At 40.7% G+C, this 22,427-nt stretch overlaps 2 protein-coding genes across 3 annotated transcripts in view; both read right to left on the bottom strand.

Annotated features, from left to right (window-relative positions):
* The window catches only part of PJVK (pejvakin), a 60,250-nt gene extending 47,307 nt beyond the window's left edge, over positions 1 to 12,943 (bottom strand). The window contains exon 1 of the mRNA XM_065560813.1: positions 12,877 to 12,943. The gene's annotated coding sequence lies outside the window, so the exon portion shown is untranslated. The remainder of the gene's footprint in view (positions 1 to 12,876) is intronic.
* OSBPL6 (oxysterol binding protein like 6) overlaps positions 9,952 to 22,427 on the bottom strand; it is a 203,203-nt gene continuing 190,727 nt past the window's right edge. For both annotated transcript variants that reach the window (XM_065560806.1, XM_065560808.1), the window contains one exon: positions 9,952 to 12,960. In XM_065560806.1, coding sequence (XP_065416878.1) covers position 12,960 — 1 coding nt within the window. In that variant the 3' untranslated portion in view covers positions 9,952 to 12,959. The remainder of the gene's footprint in view (positions 12,961 to 22,427) is intronic.

The following is a 22,427-nucleotide window of genomic DNA, read 5'->3' as shown; positions in this document are numbered from 1 at the left end:
AGGAGTGGGAGGTCACGGGTATTCCTTGTATCTCATGGTGCACATTCACTCTGATCACTCATTGGAATTAACTCCAGATCTGATTTTTTTTCTTTTGCTGAATGAGGTTAGTAGTCTAAATTTGTACGTTTTAATTATCTAGTGTAGTTTTAAGTAATTTTGTTCCTTCTGATCAAAGGTATCTCCATTTGTAACGTGGTTTCCAACCTGTTTTGGGTCTTGTCCCCACCTTTGAGATTACAGATTTTTCTAATTTGGAAGAAGCTATAGGCAATAGCTTTGTAGACAAATCCATAATATTCATACTGAAGAGTTATGTCTTCTAGTCTGTCTTGGTAATCACAGTTTTATTTGTACACTTGGAACAAGTGATTGATGCTATGACCATTATTAAGATCTCAGAAGCAGAGATACAGCTGTGAATTAGTGACTTTACCAACATTCAGGCCTAAAGAAGCAGAAAAAGTGCCTGCAGTGTTGTCTACATCATAGTACCTTGGACTGCAAGTTCTTCAGATTTTGATAACATAATATGGTTTGACTTGGTCTGCAACTGGAAGGGAAACCTCTTTGGAAAGCTGTGGTGCTATACCCGGAATAACACTCCTGCCTATCAGAAAGTACTGAACCAGTGTATGGGATGCACTGAGTGTGAAGATTTTTGGATGAGATGTAAACCAGACGTCCTAATATCCAGTGGTCATTGAAGGTTCATCACAATTTTTGTAAGAATAGAGAGGTTAGTGCTAGTGTCCTAACCAAGTTCTAACTTGGATAACTACATTTGACTTATTTAAAATTGCCTCTGTAGTTTCAGTCAGATAGGATAGGCATCATTTTCTGTTCTAAATAGTTTTGCTGTTCTGCTAAAGAGCTGCTGCCTTCCACCCCAGAAGTGCACACCTATGAATAGCTGAGGAGTGATTACATAGCTATACACAACATGGTCACTTTATATTAAGGAATAATTTATAATCAGTTTATAACAGGTTAATAAATTAATAGATGTTTTGCTAGTCCAAACGGTTGCTTATAACAGGCTAATTAACACCTATGGTAGTTTTAAGCTCATCTGTAGAAGTCCTCTATAACACATTATTCATCTCTGTAACATGCTTATAACGTCTATTAATCCATTATAAATACTGTATAAATCTACCCTTTATATAAACGTACAACACTCAGGATATGGGACTTGTCTTCTTGTCTGTTAATTGCTACTACACTTCGTGCACTCTATAAATCTCATGTAATCAACATTTTAAAGCATTCAGAGATAGAAAGCACAGTATAAATTAAAGATTATTTTTAAAGATCAAAAATATAGAGATTTTTAGTAGACTTTGAGTAAAACAGACCGTCCACATTCAGTTCAAAATATAAACCATGTGATACTTCCCCTGCTAGACTGTAGTTTTTCCAAAGAGTTTTTGGGTGATGCTTATGCTCAGTTTCCATTAATCTCAGAATACCCAATCATTTTGGCTAGAAGTTTTACAGTTTCCAGACACAGGCAATTATACTGACAACTGTCTCAATCTATAAACTCACTCATACTGTAGGAATAGGTCAAAAAGATACTTGTTACTAATGGTGATACAACCCGTTTATTATGCACTAACTAAGATCAAGGAAGGGCTTGAGAAGAAGAGAGAACTTAACTTTGTATGTGTTATCACAGCAAGTCTTGTTCAAGTCTGTTCTTCTAAGGGCTGGTCTACACTAGCGGGGGGGATCGATCCAAGATACGCAACTTCAGCTACGCGAATAGCGTAGCTGAAGTTGAAGTATCTTGGATCGAATTACCTGGGGTCCAGACTGTGCGGGATCGACGGCCGCGGCTCCCCCGTCGACTGCGCTACCGCCGCTCGCTCTGGTGGAGTTCCGGAGTCAACGGTGAGCGCATTCGGGGATCGATATATCGCGTCTTAACAAGACACGATATATCGATCCCGGATAAATCAATTGCTACCCGCCGATACGGCGGGTAGTGAAGACATACCCTGAGTTATACTAAACAACTCATGCAGCTGGCATTTCAGTTACCCAAAAGCAATTCTTAATGCTTTGTGTAGTGGCTTTACAATACTGATATATATGGGTACTTCTTCACTGACCAAGATTTAAAAGATTAATTTAGAATAGGTGTGCACAGAATATGGCATCCTGCACTAAGTGAAATCTTAGGAATTAAAGAAGGCACAATCTGTGGAAGAAATAAAGCTGCAACCACCTACCTGGTGCAAACTCCAAAAGTACACTCTTTCAAGCAGATTACCTTGAAATCAAAGATTAGAGCTTGGATCCAGTTGCTTAGTCTGTCTTGTACCAGTTGCACAATGGCAGCCACTGTGGATAAATACACCTGAGGAGTTACGAGGCTGAAGTTGGTTCCTTATTACCGGTTTCTTATTTGTGGGACCAGCTCCTTATTCATGGCTCCCAGTTCCTTATTCAAAGGCCAAAATATTATTTAAAAATACATCAATGTAAGATTAAATTTTTTTGAAATTTCATCCACTTAATTTGCTTGAATGTGATAAAAATTGTAATGATTATTTACTAATTAAATAAATAAGTAGCTAAGATTTAATTGACTGTATGTGACCAAATAAGTTTCGGGTCATCCCATTTGATACATCCCAGTGATCAAACTATTCTGCGAGGAGCTGGAACGTGTCACTCGCCAACCTGTAACTTCATTTCTGTGCAATATGCCACCAAATATTGCACCCCCACTCTACTTCCTTTTTGTAAAGTTGGGTTTTCACTGACCGCACGAGACAAAATGTGTGACAGACTGTTCGGAAGGAGCAGGGACATATAACTGGCTGACACAAAGCTTTACTGTTGTACAATATGCTACCATATTCACACCCCCACTCCACTTCCACATTGTACATGGAGTTTGAATAAGGCGGTAGACTTTCATTGGCTGTACATGACAAAATAAGTTCTCGGTCACCCCAACTGACCTGTCCCAACAACTGATGGATTGTTCTGAAGGAGCTGACACAAGCCATTCACCAACCTGAAGCTGTGTTCCTGAGCAGCATGTTACCACCCGTTACACCACCACCATTTTCCATATTATACATAGAGTTTGAATAAGAAACTGGGTTTTGACTGACTGCGCATGACAAAATGTGTCTCGGATTGTGACCATAAAACTGTTCTGCGGCAGCTGAGCCATGCCACTCACTGACCCGAAGCTTAGTTCCAGCACAATATACTGTGAGATATGACACCCTACCCCACTTCCATATTGTACGTAGCATTTGAATTAGGAACTGGGATTTGACTGGCTGTACAAGACAAAGTAAGTTTCGGATCACCCAAAATGGCCTGTCTCTGTGACTGTCAGACTGTTCTGAAGGAATCAGGACATGGCATTCACCAACCCAAAGCTTCGTTCCTGCACACTATGCTGCCAAATGTCATATCCCCATCTCATTTCCTTTTTTGTAAATGGTGACTGCATACGGAACTAAATTTTGACTGACTGGACATGAGAAAATGTGTCTCTGGTCACCCCAAGTGACACATCCCGGTGTCCATCAGACTGTTCTGAAAGTGCTGTAATAAGTCACTCCAAGACCCAAAGCTTTGTTCCCATGCAATATGCTGCTAAATATCACAACTCCCACCAGACCCCATCCTTCGCATTGATCCATACGCATTCAAGTTCCTGTGGGTCTGAGTTATCATTAACTCTAAAACAGATAATGGTGTCTTTAATGTAGAGAGCCACCACTCTCACAACTTTTACACACACTGTTCTTCCTAAACAATTTGTAACCAGTCATGTGAATTGTCCCATGTTGTTTCAGAATGGCAATTCTATAAAAACGATTCTTAGCAATGAGAATTTCTAATTTCTCTTATTGTTACTCAGTCTCCTAGCATTGGTATAGAAGCAACTGAAAAATGTCTTCTCTCTGCGTTTTTTGCCACATTAGTTCAATTAGTTCATGACATCTTGAGCTTGATAGCAAATTTGCCTCCTTAACACCCTTCCTAATTATGGTAGTTTAATGCCCTCCTAACTGCTACAGCTAGTCTCCAACTGAGAAGGTTGTTCCCATACCTGTGAGATGCAGGCCATCCCATTTGTACAGCCCCCTCTCCCACTGGAATGTGGCCCAGTGTTTCACAAAAACAGAATCTTCAAGAGTTGTAGAGCTAACAGTTCACCTCCAATATTTTCGGCCTTCTGCTGCTCATTGGGCCAGTAAGGTCCCAGGAAGATCGTTTGTATTTTCCTTTTCTTCCATTGTGTTCAAAGATGCCTGAGGTCTTCTATATGTAGTTTCACATGATGCTGTATCATTGGTTCCAATGTGTGTAGTTATCAGTGGAGAGTTGCCACGCCTGCCTATCCTGCCATTACATCTCATATCTTCACTTCAGGAAGACAGCACACTATCTTATTGTCCTTGTGCCCCTTCTCTGTTCATTCTTCTTAATATGGAGTCCCCAGTGATGACTGTTTGCTTGTTTAGAATGATTAAAGAACCCTCCTTGGCTGCTGTTTATTTGAAACCACAAGGACACCCATCAGTTATGGCTCCTGTAGCTTTCTGTTCCATTCCTCTAGAGACGGGTTCACCTCTGGGAGTGGAATATCCTCAGCTCTTCATTACAAAATGACAAGAGACATATCACTTGGGGGACCTCATATATATTTTGTCAGCCAGTCAAACTCCAGCTCCTTAATCAAACTCCATGTACAATACGGAAGTGTGGTGGGAATGTGATATTTGGCAGCATATTGCACAGGAATGAAGCTTTGGGTCAGGGAGTGACTTATTCAAGCTCCTTCAGAACAGCCTGACAGTCACAGGGATGTATCACATGGGGTGACCAGAGATATTTTGTCACTTACATTTTGTCAAATCCCAGCTCCTAATTCAAGCAATATGTACAATAGCGGTCATGGAGATGTGTCACTTGGGGTGACCCAAGACTAATTTTGTCATGTACAGTCTGTCAAATTCCGGTTCCTTATTCAAATTCTATGTACAGCATGGAAAAGTGGTGAGCACATAATAGGTGGCAGTATGCTACTCAAGAACGAGGCTTTCGGTCAGTGAATGGCATGTGTCAGTTCCTTCAGAACAGTCCATCGGTTGCAAGGATGTATCAGTTGGGGCGACCCAAAATGTATTGGGTCCACTTCCTTCTTCAAACTCTAATTACAATCTGAAATTGTGATGGGACGTGGTATCTGGCAGCACACTGCACAAGAACGAAGCTTCGGGTCAGCAAGTGGTATGTCCCAGCTCCTTCAGAACAGTCTGATGGTTGTGGGGCCATGTCACTTAGGGTGACTCGAAATTTATTTTGTCACAAACAGTCAATCAAACCCCAGCTCCTTATTTGATTATTTAATTAATAATTAGTAATTTACATGTTTATCACATTCAATCCATTAATTTGATGAAATTTCAAAAAAAATCTTATATTGATGTATTTTTAAATAATTTTGGCCTTTGAATAAGAAACTGGGAACCACGAATAAAGAGCTGGTACTACAAATGAGAAACTGGGGAATAAGGAACTAATTTCAGCTTTGTTGAAGAGTTAGCATCACAGCATGGCATTCCAGTGACCTAGCATTGCTAAGAGATTTAAAGATTCTAGGATGTTTGACAATGTCTAGCTAATGGAGTGTGAAAAATACTGTGTACTCGCTTGAAGGAAAAGAAAGCTATAGATGAATATTTTTGCAGGAGGACATAGTACTGACAGTGGTTAAGCATATACTATGACTATGATGGCTACTTTTAAAGTTTACAAAATTAAACAAATGTTACAAAAGTAACAGGGATCTAAGGTACAAATCCTTGTCTGGGTGTGTTGGGTTACTCTCCCAAGCAATCCAAAAATTCCTGTGTACCAGAACACATTGCAAGTATGCAATCAGCGTTATAACATCTAACCGTTTCCTGCGGGCAGCTACTGCAGATGGCTTGGGATGAAACCTGCCATTCTTTCCCTGCCCTGTCTTGCTTCATCGCACCACAGTGCCTATGTCTGTGGTTAAAGGAGGCGCCATCGTTACATTTTAAAAATAAAATTAACTTCCAGGCTTAGGTAGTAAGTAGCCCTGATGCTGAATTAGGTTTCATGTTACAAGAGTACAGAGGCAGTTTAATGGCACTGCTTCAAGGTCCTTCCTTGCCCTAATCTAGTCCCCAAGTTCAGTCAATTAAATCTACATGACAGGTGACTTTTTACATTTAGCTTATGCACACTTTTGCTGAGTAGTGGTCACTGAGTTGGGATACATTTTGCTATAATGACAGGTTTCAGAGTAGCAGCCGTGTTAGTCTGTATCCGCAAAAAGAACAGGAGTACTTGTGGCACCTTAGAGACTAACAAATTTATTAGAGCATAAGCTTTCGTGGACTACGGCCCACTTCTTCGGATGCTATAAGACGTTCAGGCCCAGATTCTGGGATCTCAGCTAAACCACTGCACTTCTTGAGTAACTCCACTGAAGTAATTGATTTAACAGAGAACAGACTCTCCGTACACAAACAACCATGAGGCCTATATTCGGATGAGCTTAGATACGTGCTCTGCAGCATAGCAACAGCATTGCCAAGCTTGGGAAAAGCAACTGTCATTCTCTGGTGTTTCCATCTGGGCAGCACGCCAGGAACCTGCTTGAACTCCTGTACATTGCACAATGCCAAAAAACGCTCAAATATCTTAAATCCTCCTCTGGAACAAATTCTTTGTTTTCTACAAACTATGACTCGGTTTTAATTGCATTATTAAAAAATAGATCAATTTTTAAGGATTGTGCAATTCCAAAATTAAGTGTAATGGGTCAATTCCATTCTGTACATTTGATTACTTCTGCAGAACTAAGCCAAAACCTAATACGTTTTTATGCCAACTTTCCTACATCCTCCCATAAAACTTGTGACACATGCTCTGAGAATCCCCTTATCCATAAAAAAAGACAAGGGGGGGGGGGAGGGGGACGATACACAAACAGGTACTTATCAACCGTAACAAAAAGATATAGCCAGCAATTGCCAACTGCGAATCAGCTACTTTAGGCTGCAGTTGTTTGACTCTGCCAAATTGAAAGTGCAAGCCTCAGAAAGGCCATGCTGGGGATAGAGTTCCTATATGAAAGTTATTCTGCAGTGGGAAAAGTTAGTACAGACTCGGAAGTCATCAAGAAGAGTGCTCCTGGGGCAAGGGCTGTTATGCCTGTCACAACTCCGTAACTCTAAAAATGAATTATTTTTTAATCTGGTGTATAACCATCTGTACAATGTATCCTCCAAACGGCACGCCAGCATTCAGCAATAAATTCACACAACTGTGTAAAGATATGTGTAGGATTTTTGGTTTTATGAATCATACTCAAACGATCTTGAACTAACAAATCAACCCACAGAAGTTACAGCAGCTTAAACAGTGTACATTGAGATTTATTAGAACAAGCACTAATAGCAGCAGTGTACAGAGTGATGAAGAGACAATGAACTGTATGCACTGAACAATAATAATTATACAATTGCACTTCTTCAGAGATCTATTAGAAAATGCTTTTCAGTAAACAGTTTCCCAAATCTAGCATTGTTTGGATTTGCCTCTGAGGAAAAATAAAAACAAAAAATATGCTTTTTTTTTTGTGGTAAGGCATTAGCAACATTCATTGGCAGGCTAAACAAGTCATTTATACATGCATTATCCAATTACATTGCAACAGGTAAAAGAGCATCGTGTTTCCTCAAAAAATTAGAACTTACATCTGTGTGTTATAACAGAATATGCAGGTAAATCAGGCTCAGCCTGAAGGAAGTAGATGGTACCTTTGTTACGTTTTAGAGCACAATGTAAACTACTGAATAGTCAGCGTCACTTTCATTTCCTAACAAAAGCTGTAAGACCCCCCTTCACATGAGTCTGGTGATAAGGATACAGGGCATACTATATACCTCATCACTTTGAAATTCTTCATTTTAGACTTAAATGCCCTCAGTTATAATATCCCCCTACGCACCTCCAGAGCGAATTGAACAACAGAGGTTTTTTTTGCCAGTCAAGATAACTTATTGAACCTCTAGGACTTTGTGAGCTTCTGTTATTTATTGCAGCAGATGTGGAGAGTCTAACAGCTGGTCTGCATAAGGGATTTTTGCACCAGTGTGCTTACACCAGGTAGCTACACCAGTGCAAACTCCCAACATAGATATACTGCACCCGTGTAAGGCAGGGAACTTACACCACTCCCTTACTTTAGGGTCTGTTGTCTCGGACAGCTCTTTCCCTGGCTTCAGTCTTTGAAGTCAGCCAGAAAGAGCTGTATATACCGCAAAAGTAACTATACATGCTAGAGTCTAAAAGAAGAGAGGGCAGGCACTTTCTCTAGTTTATGAGGTGTTCCTTGACTGAGGTGAGGAATATGCCTCTCAATGAGTTGTGAAATAAGCCGCCCCATGTTAGCAACTCAACAAATATTACTGGAGAATGCTAAGCAGAGTCTCCTTGTTTCACCGACGTACAGCACTAGTAACCACTCTGTGGTAGTGGGGTCTTCGGGAAAAGTTGGTGAGGGTAGAGATAGGGATTGTACATGGTCTTATAGTCAGGCTTGGAAAGGTGAGATCTGAACTGATAAAGGCAATAATTTATTTAATTTTCCAAAAACTCCCTCCAAAAGAAAATTCTTTCTTAATTGAAATTTACTGTGAGGGAAAGTTAAATGTTTCCTAAAGCATCACGAGTTCCAGAGTGATTTTCATAAATGCAACACAGCATCAAAGGTGAGAGGACAGCACAAGGGTCTGATACTGCAAAGAGTAACCCTGGCTGCACTTCACGCATCTGAGTAGACCCTTTGACTTCACTGAGACTACTCATGTGTATAAAATAAAGCACACGCATAACTGTTTGCACAACTGGAGTGTAAATATCCACTTTAGGCCCCAAACCTGAAAGCTGATTCATGCAGGTAAACACATCCACTGCCATGGAATCTCACTGAAGTCAACAGGGCCAGAGATCCAGCTGCACAAAACAAATTGCAGGCTCAAGATTTTAGCTATATCAAAGGTGGCACAAGAGAAGACACGTGCAGGGGTTTACTTTTTTCAGTGCATGAGGATTAAAAATGAAGTATTGTGAAGCTTATGGTTACCTTATTTTGAACTGTTATCAATGTCAACGTTGTGTCCTTACATTTTGAAGAACAATCAATATTTACTGAAAAAATGTAAAGCCCGATCCTGAACAGACTTTCATATATGCTTAACTAAACTCTGTGAGTAGTCCCATCGATTTCAATGCATAAAGTTGAGCAACGTAAGTCTGGCTCAGGTGGCCCCAGGGACGACCATACCAACCACTGCTGGAGCAGCCCCCCTGGACAGCCATACCAGCCACTGCTTGGGCAGCCCCTGGAGCATCCACGGTCCATGGCCCCAGTCAGCCATCCCCGGGTGGCTCGCCAGAGCAGCCGTGGTCCACTGGCCCTGGCAGTAGTCCCTGGGCAGCCAACTGGAACAGCATTGGTCCCCAGCAGCTGGTGCTGCTGGCCCCAGGCACCCCCCTCCTCCAAGATTTAGACACAGGTATTTTTACTATAAATCATGGATAGGTCAAGGGCCATGAATTTTTGTTTATTGCCCGTGACCTGTCCATGACTTTTACTAAAAATACCCATGACTAAATCATAGCCTTAATGATCAGACAGAATACCACGTACTTCAGACTTCACATTAGGACTTTCTCTGTTTCCTTATCTGGGAAAATGAAACCACTCTCGGTGCACACATTGCAAATACACAATTGGCCAAATCCTGTTTCATGTCTTTTTTTTTATTGTAAAATAAAAGTACATCATCCGGAGATGATTTTACCTACTCCTCTAGTTTTTCATGCTGGAAATGATCAATGGAAAATAAAGGGACACTGTTAACTTAATCACATTCTGGATGAAACTTGTTTATTTACTGCTGTAAGTAATACCTCAATTAATTATAATAAAAGATTAAAGAAAAGTATCCTCTTTTTTCCCCACTTAATTTGAAATTGATAGCACTGTATATAGTCAGTTTCACTGTCTCCTCTTTTTAGTAGGTTTCTCCTGGTTTTTGAGTGGGTCTGTCACAGATTAAAGGGAAGCCCAAACATTTTTAAAAACAGGAGGATGTGATTATAAAACCACAAAAACTGGCAGAGAGACAGAGGCAGATGAAGCACCTACAACTACCTTTAACTCCCTTTTTGAAACTCACTACATTTCATATCAAAATTGTCCTTTTAAGTATGGTTACATAAAGTAGTTCTGCAGCTTGATGAAATACACAGGAAGATACAAATTACATTAGGGCTAACGTCTATCTAAACCTGCTTTTCATTCTCTGTTTTAAAGAGTAAGAGATGTGTTAGTTTTGTAAGTAGATTGCTTACAATACAGTACATAATTAAAAAAAAATTAAACTGTATTAAATAGGTCATTTGTTTGAATTTACTGAAATGCCTATATTCTTACAAATGTAACACGCCTGTGTACAACATTCATTAAAGAGGCACAATTCCTGTTTTGAGGTGGCACAATAGACATTCTCAGGTATAATTAAAACCTTTGTTAGGACAGTTAGCTACATGCTTTTCTGTAAAAAAGCTTCACAGAATGCACTATCCATAGTGCATATTTAAGATATGGCACATATTGACATTTGTATACTAAAACGCCCACGTATACAAACACAACTGAACACAGTTGTTCTTAAGGCATTAGACACCTTTCTGGAATTACTTCACAGTGAATTTACTAGGTGCCGAAACCTCTGGCAATTTATATTACTTCTCAGTTAAATAGCCAGTCTGGTCTGAAGACTTGAGTGAAACTACTCACCTACGAATAATATTAACTACAGAAGATTCGCAATCTTCCATGCCACAAATTACAATGTATTAGCAGGTCACAGACAGAGTTTCTGCACCTGTCTGGATCAATAGGAAACAAGGCGAGCCCTGGAAAAAACAGTGGTGGGTGAAGGAAAAGTTTTTGTAAAGAGCCAATTGAAAGTGGAGAAAGTTTTGTGTCAGTTAATGAATCTCTCTTCACTCCCGCTCCTCTGTGCTGCCCCACACATAGTTCAGACACAGTGATTATTTTTGAAACATGAACATTTTTAAAGACTGAATTAACTTTTGCAGAGCCCCTGCATTTTCAGATGAATGCACATTCATGTCTTAAAAACACATCCCTCTACTTTATCTCCTGCCCCCAGGGGACTTGGCATTGTTGGAGCCAGGCTATGTTAAACTTTGCTTTAAATTATTTTTGCCTCTCAGGCACTCAAAAACTGATTGGAATCAAAGTTGTTTTCAAACAGACTCAGAAAGCATTCTTCATTTGGGTGTACACCAATGAACTCCCCAAGAGTGTTCATTGTAGTTGCCAAATAAAGGCAGTGAGTGGTTTTAAAGTGTCTCTGCAAGGGAAGAGGAGGAGGAGTGGAAACCTAGAGACAAAGAGATTAATATCGTCATACCCATTTTAAAGAGACTAAAGCCCTTCCTCACTCACACATGCACCCCTATATGGAGGCTAGTGCCAAGCCATGAAAGAGTGATGAGCCTTCACAGTTGACACCAGCAGAAATCCCACGCATTCTGTTTCCCATATCAGGTGGTGGTGGTGAAGCTAATCCCATCAATAAACACATATGTCTCCTGTCTGATCCAGAGTAGGGGAAAAGCAGCACAGTAACTAGGCTCAGCAAAGCAGTAGGTGAAATTATTTTATGCTATGTAAACATACAAAATTGGAGCAGGTGAACAAACAAATTAGCAGCAACTATTTCCCTGATCACCACTATTTAACCAGCGTTATAATATGCACAAGGGAATTAATTCAAGTATTGCACAGCTGTGACACTATTTCATGACAGACAACAGGAAAACACCTAATATTTTTTCAGCACTACTAGTTCAAGAGTAAGACAAACTGAATTTAATCTATTTTCTTTAGTGGCTATTCATAGATAAAGAAAATGGATTTGTACTGTAGCTTTATAAGATACAACAAATTTCTAAGATATCTGGTAAATGTTTTTTGCAAATAGTGGGACAACCTTTCCCTAATTACTTCTGATCTTTCCTGTCATATTAGTGTGAACGTACACACACACAGTCCTTGTCTATGTATCCTAGGGAGGTTTTATGTAAAGTTTCCACCCCCTTTACTACCACCAGTGCAGTTCCACCATTGGTAGCAATGGTGGGAACCCTAATGTAGACAAAGCTACTACTGCAGCTGCTGCTCTTTTAAACAAAGTAACGTTTACATATGCTCTGAGCAGGGTTACAAAATATAGTTCTTAAAAACCAGGGGCCATGGAAACCTTGCCTACATGTGTACTTCTACCGTTACTATCAACTGGAGCTGCACTGGCAATACCAATGGTGGGAATTTCTAATCCATCCCCCCCCCAAAAAAAAACAAACAAACCCATTAGTAGACACATCTGTCTGTCTCCCAAATGCAGGGAACTTTTGAGGGTAAAATTATGTTTAAAACTTACTTGCTTTCACTCTCAATGCTTTGATATCTCCCGAAGGGAGCTTCCAGAGGCAGCAGCCTTTAGGAGAACCCCTAGCAACCTGACCTGCACTGGCCATTACAGATTCCACAAGACCCTGGCTGGACTGAGAAAGAGAAAATCCTATAGTACTTCCACGGGAATATCTGGAAAGGAAGAGCCTTCCCATCACAGAATGTTTAGGATACAAATGGAATGCACACTCATGTAGTTCCCTGCCCTGATGGGGACACTATGGCTCAATGACTTCAAATGATTTTAAAAGCGTTTTTGTGAGGAAATAAATTATACAAACTTGATCTTCTTGAGATTCTCCCCAAAGTACAGACTCACAGAAGAAGGAAGAGGCTCAAGGAAGAGAAGAATTGAACTTTCCAATCTGGAAATGTAACATAGGAGAATTTACATCATAGACACTTCTGCAGAAATACATAATTGGGATCTACTGATTTTGGCAGATTGCTGTAGCAGGTAATGTGCAACTAAGCTCTGCATGATTTGAATCCATGACATACCGCATTCAGTAGGAAGTTCATTGCAGTGTCTGCTAAACCTTTATTAATCATTCATAAATACTGCATATTTTACATATGCTCAATTTGTAACACTCAAATAAAAACCATCAAAATGACCTAAAAGTACATCCCTGTCCATTCAGAGCCTAATATTGGAAGGGTTCAAAACTGAAATAAATAGATAACATTATTTTTGAGATGAAAGGGATAAGAAACTGGAAAGAGGCTGCTTTTAGATTAAAGCCAAATATGAATTAACTAGTTTTTTCATATGTTTTACATATGCCTAAAACCAGAATGGGTGGGTTTGTGAGTTTTTAGCACAATGATATTGTAAGAAATTAACTCATGTTCAAATCAATTCATGTTCAAATTGCATCTCACAGCAAAATACCTATGCAGAAAAAGCTGCCGTCTTGTTAAAAATAGATGGGACAACAGAAAGAAATGCTGCAAAAACTATGTATTTAAGAGAAATTACTGTTTGGATATAAACAGAAAGCCTATATACTCAACATCAGAGCACAGAACAAACTAAGGTACATTTGCAAAATGTTAATGTAAGTACAATGTCCCACTGTGGAAATTAAAACACAAGGATTGTGGATTGTACGTGAGATGCAATTAAAAAAAAATCATGTGAATGGGATGGATACCTCTTTGTAGTGCAGGCCACGATAATTTAAAACATCTTAATGTTTTTAAAAATCAACTATTTCTATTGAGTTGATAAAATGCCTTCATATTTTTAAAATCACTTTCCAATTATTTCAAAAATAAAACCTACAAACCAAGGAAGCATTTATAATTGTCTAATTAAGTCGTCAGAGTATGTCTAAATGGCAGCTGGGAACGTGCCCAGATACATGGGAACATAGACAGATACATGCTAGTTGTGTTTGAACTAGCGTGCTAACAATAGTGGCACAGGCTAAGTGACTGAGTACAAGTGTGCCTGTCCCCTTGGGTCCAAGCTCAGATGACTAGCCTGTGCCACAACGTCCATGCTACTATTTTTAGTTCATTGGCTCTAGCGGAGTAAGCACGTATCTGTCTAACCAGGCTGGGAGCGATGCTCCCAGCTGCAGAGTAGAGATGTACCTCATAACAAAGACAAGCAGGCAGGATTTGTCTGCTATCTTTAATTCATTAATATTCAAAGTCAATAGCACTGCTCACATAGGTAAGGCTATCTCTACGCTGCAGTATGGACTACCGAGGCATGAGCTGCCACGCACACCAGAATGTTGTGCTCTAGCTGCCCAATGTGGATGCTGCTGGGGCAAACTAAATGGTATCTAGTTCGCACTAACATAGTCCTGTTTGAAGAGAACTACATAAATACAAACTAGGTACCTTTTAGTTCACACCAGCACCATCCACATCAAGCAGCTAGAGTGCAACATTTTGGTGCGTGCTGCAGTTCATATCTCTGTAGACTGCCCTATGGCACAGTATAGACAAGCCCTAAAGTTACTCATGTGTATTCATAGGACTGGGGCCTTGACCACGTAATAGGGTGACCAGATGTCCCGATTTTATAGGGACAGTCCTGATTTTTGGAACTTTTTCCTACATAGGCACCTATTACCCCCCACCCCCTGTTCCGATTTTTCACACTTGCTGTCTGGTCACCCTACCACTTAATGAGGCAAGCCTGTTTTGTGGACTGATCTTACAGTCCTTTTTCAGACAACACGAACTAAATCAAAGGAGAGTTGTGCCCAAGGACAGATTGCAGGAAGGAAGTTCTTTACATTTGTGGTGTCCATTACTAAAAAATGGGCTGCTATAAATTATTTTAAAATTTTTTAGTAGTTTTAGTAGGACTTCACAAATCTGGCCTCTGCTGGTCTATAGACTTTAGTAGTCACACAAAATACAGTGTGGTATTCTCACTCCTCAGCAAAGATTTAATAGCAGATTCTGTAGAGACGTCTTGTATTATTAAAAATTCCTTATTTTAACAAACTATTCTATAGCACATTAAGAATTCTGATCAATGACAACTGTCAAAATAAAAAAAGAATATTTTGTGATGCATTATTCTTGGGGCCTTTTTTTTTATTGTGTGTTCATCTCCTTGCTCATTCCTAACATTCGGTAATTTGCAATCAGTGTCCCTATTATTAATGGGAATCAGAGAGATTTTAGTATGCCATACACTGGTTTTGTGCTAATTTTTGTAAATGATTTTTTCCTTTGGTGAATTATATAGTGATTATAATTAAACAAAATTAGGTCAGTGATAGCACCTGTAGGGTTCATAAAATGTAACTTTGCCTTACGAAGAATGGCATTAATGAAAAATTGAGACATTTTTCCAAACTTGGTGCCTGAAGTTATGCACTTAAATTAAAATCTGATTTTCAAAGGTACTGAACACACAAAACTTCTGTTCCTGCTAATCATGCTATCAGTTATACACACTCAACTCAGACCACTGTCAGTGGAAGCTGCATACACAGACTGGGGACATTATATGCCCAAGTGATTAATATGACAGTATTTAAGTAAAGTGACAAAGAACAGTTCATTACTATTTTGGACACTATGAGCCAAATTCATCCATGGTGTAATTCTACTGAGGTGACTGGGATTATGTTAGCACAATGAGATTGAAGAGAGGTTATATAAATAGATGGAATATGCAATCTTGCAACAATGAACAGTTCACCATTACTCCACGCTTCTTTCTTTAAAAGTAAAAATAATATGTGAATGACTACAAGATAAAAAACTATTCTTCGTCAAAACCGCCTAGACAAATAGCTTAGATCTCAAGCACTCATAGGAAAACAAAATGCTAAAAGAGGAACTATTACATTGACGTATAAATGAAAGAGCCCCATCCTGAGTAGTGTTGAGTGCCTTCAACTCCCACTGAAGCCTCAGCACCCCGAGGATCAGAATCCAAGTTTCCCAGTTGTTTTTACTTTCTACATGGTAAAGTTATATTTTCTCTCTTTAAGGCTCTTTTAAAATCCTCATTGACATTCTAATTAGTGATGAGCAAACCTCAAGACAGAGACAGCCTGAGCATTTTTTGATCACACCTGCAAATTTTAATTTTGCTAAGCCTCTCCAACCACAACACAATGAATTCCTATCCATCACTGTCAACCCCCTGTGCACAATGCTAATTTCCAGATTATGGGTAAGGTGAGCCAAGTGGTTCTTTGAGATATGCCTCAGATATAAAGGATGCATTTTACATGACATAAAAAGTGTGTGTATGTGTGTGTTTTGTTTGGTCCCCTTAGTCTTCTGCTGCAGAAGTGGAACCTATTGTTTGATCCTTTCAACCTTAGTGATCAGTTTACCTAGTTTTATAGTTTCATTTGAAACAGACTTTTAAAATGAAAGCTGAGACTCTCCTTTACATTTCTAGTGTCTACAATAAGAAGAGATCACAGCCTTCTCAGGGACCCAAAGACCTCAACAGATTCTCAGATTCAGAAAGATTTGGATGAGCACTATAATATCTGGGTGTTTATCTGAACTTTTTGAGAGAAGCTGAATGCACTGAGATTCCTGCTCATCTCCAGCTGCTGTAAAAAGTCTCAGGCCAGACCCAAACATCCTACTTATACCTTTAATTTACTCTTTACAAACTGGACCCCATCAAACCGCATTACATTGCTATAGGGCTTATTCTCATTGTCTCTATGACCTGTTCATTCTCAATTTCCCCTTAACCAGCTTCTCTTTCCTTTACCATTTTAGATTTCCCTGTTATCTTTGCCCTTGATGTAAATCTTGCTGTCAGCTGCTAATGTGATCCTAGACTCTACACTGCTTTTCTCTGGCATGGATTGTATTCTGAAGCACTTCAGGCAAACACTATGGACCCCAAGATCACAGTATTACAGTATTACAAAACACTGAAGGCACTACTAGTAGCATGAAAACTAGATGAGCATTTAAGGATGGAGAGGAGGTAGGGGGGCTAGCAGAATAGGTGTGTGGGAAGGGAAACAATTTATTCAGGCAGACATATGGCCTGAAGTACAGACTAGGATAATAGTGAAGTAAGGGGAAAGATGGGTAGGTGAGAAAAAAAATAATGAACAGCTAAGACAGAAGAGAGAGGAAGGCAGTATTTCTGGATAGTTTAATATTTTCTTTGGAACTAGTCCTCCAAGCCCTAATGTAAACTCTTATCAGCAGTGTTTCTTACTGGAAATTCTTCATAATTTAATCTTCATATTCTTTATGCATCAATAGTTTACTGCTGCTAGCATGGCAGTAAGTGGAGATCATTACTAGCTAGTTAGTATGGAATACATTTCTTCGGTAAAGCAGAAGCATGAATTGAGGAAAAAACAAGGTAATATACCTTCTTCTTCGAGTGCTGGTCCCTACATGGATTCCAAATGTGGGTGTGCATGTGAGCCATGCGCTGGAGCCAAAAGATTCTGTAGCAGCGTCCATTGACCTGCGCATGCATTGTACGTCCACCTCATGTTTGCAGCTGAGGCTACAACAGGCTGTGCAGTTCGACACTGTTTCTCTTCTCTCTTACTGCCGCATGGCGAGAGTCAGAACCCCTGTCCATTCGCACTCTCAGATTCGTGAGAGAGTGATTTCTTCTCTGTTTGCTACTTGTAGATATTTGTATATAGTTGTTCATAGTGTTACCTAGTTGTACTCAGTGGTGGATTAACACAAAGGCCCATGGGGCTCAAGCCCAGGGGCCCAGCCAATTTGGGGGCCCCCAGAAAAATCTTTATAATAGATTCATCAATACTGCTATAATCCAGAATCTAATTAGTGATTTTTTTTCTTGTTGCTTTCCTGGGTTTTTTCCCCTTTTTTTAAAAAAAGTAATTTTTTATGTAGTTTGTTGTTGTAAATCAAGTATCATATTACAACTCAGGCATAAGTATATTGTGGGGTATCTATACCGTATTCAAAGAGCTTCTATTTTTCGGTGCTTAAAAATTTGTTTCTTTTTAGCTGTTTTTGAATTTTAAGTACATAAGCTAAAATATTTTTCCAGGGTTTTTGCTTTTAAATGTACTGTAATATGTATGATTCTTTTTCAGTTACTTCTCAACAAACTTTGAGACACTCCTGTTGCAATATGCAAATGGCTTGCTGCATGATTGGTCAGATGCCAACAGTTTCCGTTAGAATTGACAGACAGTAAAAAAGAATCTTACCGCCACTGTATTTGTTTATGAAACCCACAGTATGGATCGGTGTCACTTAAGGAGGAGTGCTAGGAGAAAGCTGAAACAAGCAAAGGAGGTTAAAGAAGTTGCTTTGCTACAAAAGATACCGACAATAAATCAATACTTCAAGGAGAGAGAGAGAGAGAGAGAGAGAGAGAGAAAGGAGAAACAGCGGATAAAGAGGACAAGGTTGGTTTGGCGGACACTACTGCTGGCAGTGGTAGTCTTGGCCTTCAAGAGGAGAAAACTATAGATCAGGACCTGCCGGAGGCAGGCAAGCCAGGTCTGAGTTATACTGGTGAGACAAATGCAATACAAGCAAATGAATTTAGCAACGATCTTGCATTGTGGAATAACATTGATGAAAGTTTCAGGAGTTTTTTGGATTGCTATGGGTTCAGCTGCTTCTTGTCAAAACAAAAACATTAAAAAAATTCTCTGCTTCTGCGCGGGTGATTGGACAGAAGACATGTTGGCTATCTGAAGATCTATTCTCTTGTCGGCTGCACAACAGTGAATCTGTTATGTGAGACTGGCTTATTTACTCACTGGAAATGTTTACTGCTTTGACTGCAAACTTCTTTCAATCAAAACACATGCCTTTATCGAATGATTGAGTGATTGGAAACACCCTGAATGTTTTTCTGAACATGAGAAAAGCTTGGACCACTGAAATTGTATGCTGGCATGGATACGGCATGCAAAGGCAACAGGTACAGTTGATGTGGGCCTAGGTCAGCAGTTTCAGGCAGAATGTCAGTACTGGAGAGATGTCCTTTAAGCATGTTGTAGTGGTTATTAAGTTCCTAAGTGAGCATGGACTCATGTTCCATGGTCACAATGGCATAACTTTGGGACACTGTTCTTAAAAGGGTTTAAAATGACCAGCTTGCAGTTACAGAAAAGCGACTGAATACAGTAGTTCAGTTACTGCAATAACTAGAATTATTTGTGGCTTCTCTACAAGAAGAATTTGAGAATTTTGAAAATGCTGCTAAAAACACACACAAGACTCTTTCACAGAAATATCCAAGTGATCTGACTCATTCTCAAAAACAAAAACAGTTAGCAGATGACTGGGGAGAACCTAGGGTTACCATTCATCCGGATTCCCCCGGACATGTCCGGCTTTTTTCAGTTAAAAATAGCGTCCGGGGGGAATTTGTCAATGTCCGGATTTCCCCCCATGCAGAGCACGCACGGCTTACAGGGCAGCCAGCCGGATTTCCCCCCATGCAGAGCACGCACGGCTTACAGGATTTCCCCCCATGCCACTCGCACGGGGCTCCGGCAGCCAGAGCCCCTCCTCCACTACCCCCTCCTCTCTCCTGCAACTTGACACCACTCCCCTCCTCTCTCTCCCCCTCCCTCCCTGCATTGGCAGATCATGGCCTCCAGCAGTCTGGAGCTCCGACCCTGCTCCCCTCCCCCGCTGTCGAGCGCGCCGCTCTGCAGCACAATAAGGGGACCAGGGGGTCAGAGAAGCGGCAGGGAGGTTCTGGGGGGGGTAGTCAAGAGACAGGGAGCAGGGGGAGGGTTGGATGGGTCAGGAGTTCGGGGGGTGCTGTCTGGGGGTTGGGGGTGTAAGGTTTTGGGCAGAGTACAGGTGGGGGGGTCTCAGGAGGGGGCAGTCAGGGGACAAGGAGCGGGGGGGGTGTTTGGGAGTTCTGGGGGGGCTGTCAGGTGGCAGGGGTGGGGAGAGGGATCGGAGCAGTCAGGGGACAGGGAGCAGAGGGGTTTAGATGGGTCAGGAGTTCTGGGGGGGGCTGTCAGGGGGTGGGGGTGTGGATAAGGGTTGGGGCAGTCAGGGGACAGGTAGGGGGGTAGGGTCCTAGGGGGCCAGTTAGGATGTGGGGAAGGTCTCAGGAGGGGGCAGTCAGGGGACAAGGAGCAGGGAGGCTTAGGTAGGGGGTGGAGTCCTGGGGGGCAGTTAGGGGCAGGGGTCCCAGGAGGGGGCAGTCAGGGGACAAGGCGTGGGGGGGAGGGTTGGGGGTTCTGAGGGGGCAGGAAGTGGGAGGGAGTGGAAGGGGCTGCGGCAGGGCTAGGGCAGGACGGGGGCGGGGCTAGGGCGGGGCTCCTCCCGTCCTCTTTTTTGATTGTTGAAATATGGTAACCCTAGGAGAACCTGAGGTTTTATTTGAGGGAAGTCAAAAGTTTCACACAGAGACTTTTTCTGTTGTAATCAATCAGTTATTAAACTTGTCTTCATCGCCAACTGGATGCCTGCCTATAGGTTGTTGAACGACCGCTTTGGAGTACTATTTGAAAACAACTTGCGGGACATTTCTGACACTCACAAGTGTGCAGCTGAACTTGCTGCAGTTTACCCCAATGACTTGGAACAAAATTTTCCCAATGAACTCATACAGTTCAAATTCTTTGTACAAATGAAAGTTTTAAGGCAAAGCAACATTCAATCGACATTCCCTAATGTGAATGTTGCTCTCAGAATTTTCCTGACCCTACCAGTTACAAATTGTGAAGGAGAATGTACATTTTCAAAGATGGCAAGGATAAAAAATGAACTGAGATCAACAATGCACTAAAAGGATCTGAATGCATTATCTCTAATGGCAGTTGAGTCAGAACTGGTTTGACAAATGGACTGTGACGACATTATACATGATTTTTTCCCCCTCAAAACTCAGAAGAAAACGATCATTTAAAAAGGTAAGACATCTTATATCATGTTTTATTTATTTGTATTTTTGGTTACATAATGTGATAGTATTATTAAAATGTAAATTTAATGGGCATATAAAAGAGAGACATTTACGGTATATTGAGTGTAGCACATTTTTTCCACTGCTATATAAAGATGTTCCTGGGATTGACACGCAAAGTCTGCCTGTAATTAGTTTGCTAAGGTTCTCTCAGTTTAATAGATGCTGATAAAAGGGATCTTTGATGGGATAAAAGTCACAGAATCAAAATAATAACAAAATGCAATCTCTTTAAAAGGAATGTGAAACTTTAAGGGCATGCATACTAAATCAAAAAATAATCAATCCGAAAATGTGAAATAATAAATGGATTACAGAGGGTTTGTTTAAATAATTACTCAAATAAAGATAGTATTTTGTTGTTTAATGTTTCAGGCCTGATAAACAATTGACATGTATAGTGTGTTGTTTAATTTAATTAAGATAAAATATTGGTGAACTTGTATTAGAGACTATTGGTTTGGCCTGTATGTTTTTCTTATAGTTTAGCACTGTGAGCAATGTAAAAAAATGTTTTAATGTTCCATTGCTACTATAATAATGGGGAGGAGATTCACAGGTGTTAATAGTTCTTAAATAAGAGTCTACAAGATCACTAAAATGTTTACATTATTTCATTTTGAGTTATTTTACATATATTTTACCATATTCATTTTCTATGTAGAAAAATTGAGCAGTTAATTTAGGCATACTGAATTGGGATATGACTTACTTTATTATTAATGCAGTGTGTAAACACTGAATGGAGTCTTTGTATTAATGCATTTTGATACATTCGTGTTTTTAATGTGGTGTGGAGGACCCAAATGTTCTTTGTGCCCAGGGCCCCAATAAAGCTTAATCCGCCTCCGGTTGTAGCTTCCAGTTCATAAATACTTGGTGTCGTTTTCTTTCTTTGCCCCCAGAGGCGGAGGGAACCCCAAATGGGACAATGCCCCAGAATCCAGGCTTCAAGAACTGTGCCTCCTGCCCGCACTCATTTTCACCAGGGCTGTACTGCTCAGGGCGGCCCACATCGCCAACCAATGTGCAATCTGTAAATCCTTCCTGCCACGGATGCAGGAGGCCCAAGAACTTTGACTTCAGGAGTTCCTCATGGAGGAGACCATGCGCCCGTGGGTGTGTTCCCATAGGAGACCGGCGAAACCGTCGATGCACCGCCTGTCACAGACAGACAGCGCTACACTGAGCCTCTCTCAGGCACAGATCCCAATGGTACCGAGAACGCCAGACAAGCCAGCCATGAGCAGAAGAAACAGGATCAAGGGCATAAGGGCAGATCCCTGTCCAGGACTGCCCCAAAATGCAGTATTGCCTCCCCAAGCAGTGCCAGCTCGGGCAAGAAGTCACATGTCGACCCGGCTGCTCCAGCTCCGAAGCTCCCCCAGCTCAAGGGTAAGGACAAGCACCTGTGGAAGCCGATGTACAAGC

This window comes from Chrysemys picta, chromosome 11 (genome assembly GCF_011386835.1).
Source record: "Chrysemys picta bellii isolate R12L10 chromosome 11, ASM1138683v2, whole genome shotgun sequence".
NCBI classification, from domain to species: domain Eukaryota; kingdom Metazoa; phylum Chordata; order Testudines; family Emydidae; genus Chrysemys; species Chrysemys picta.
Note: the sequence above shows the minus strand (reverse complement) of the source record. Positions and strands in the feature narration are given on the sequence as shown.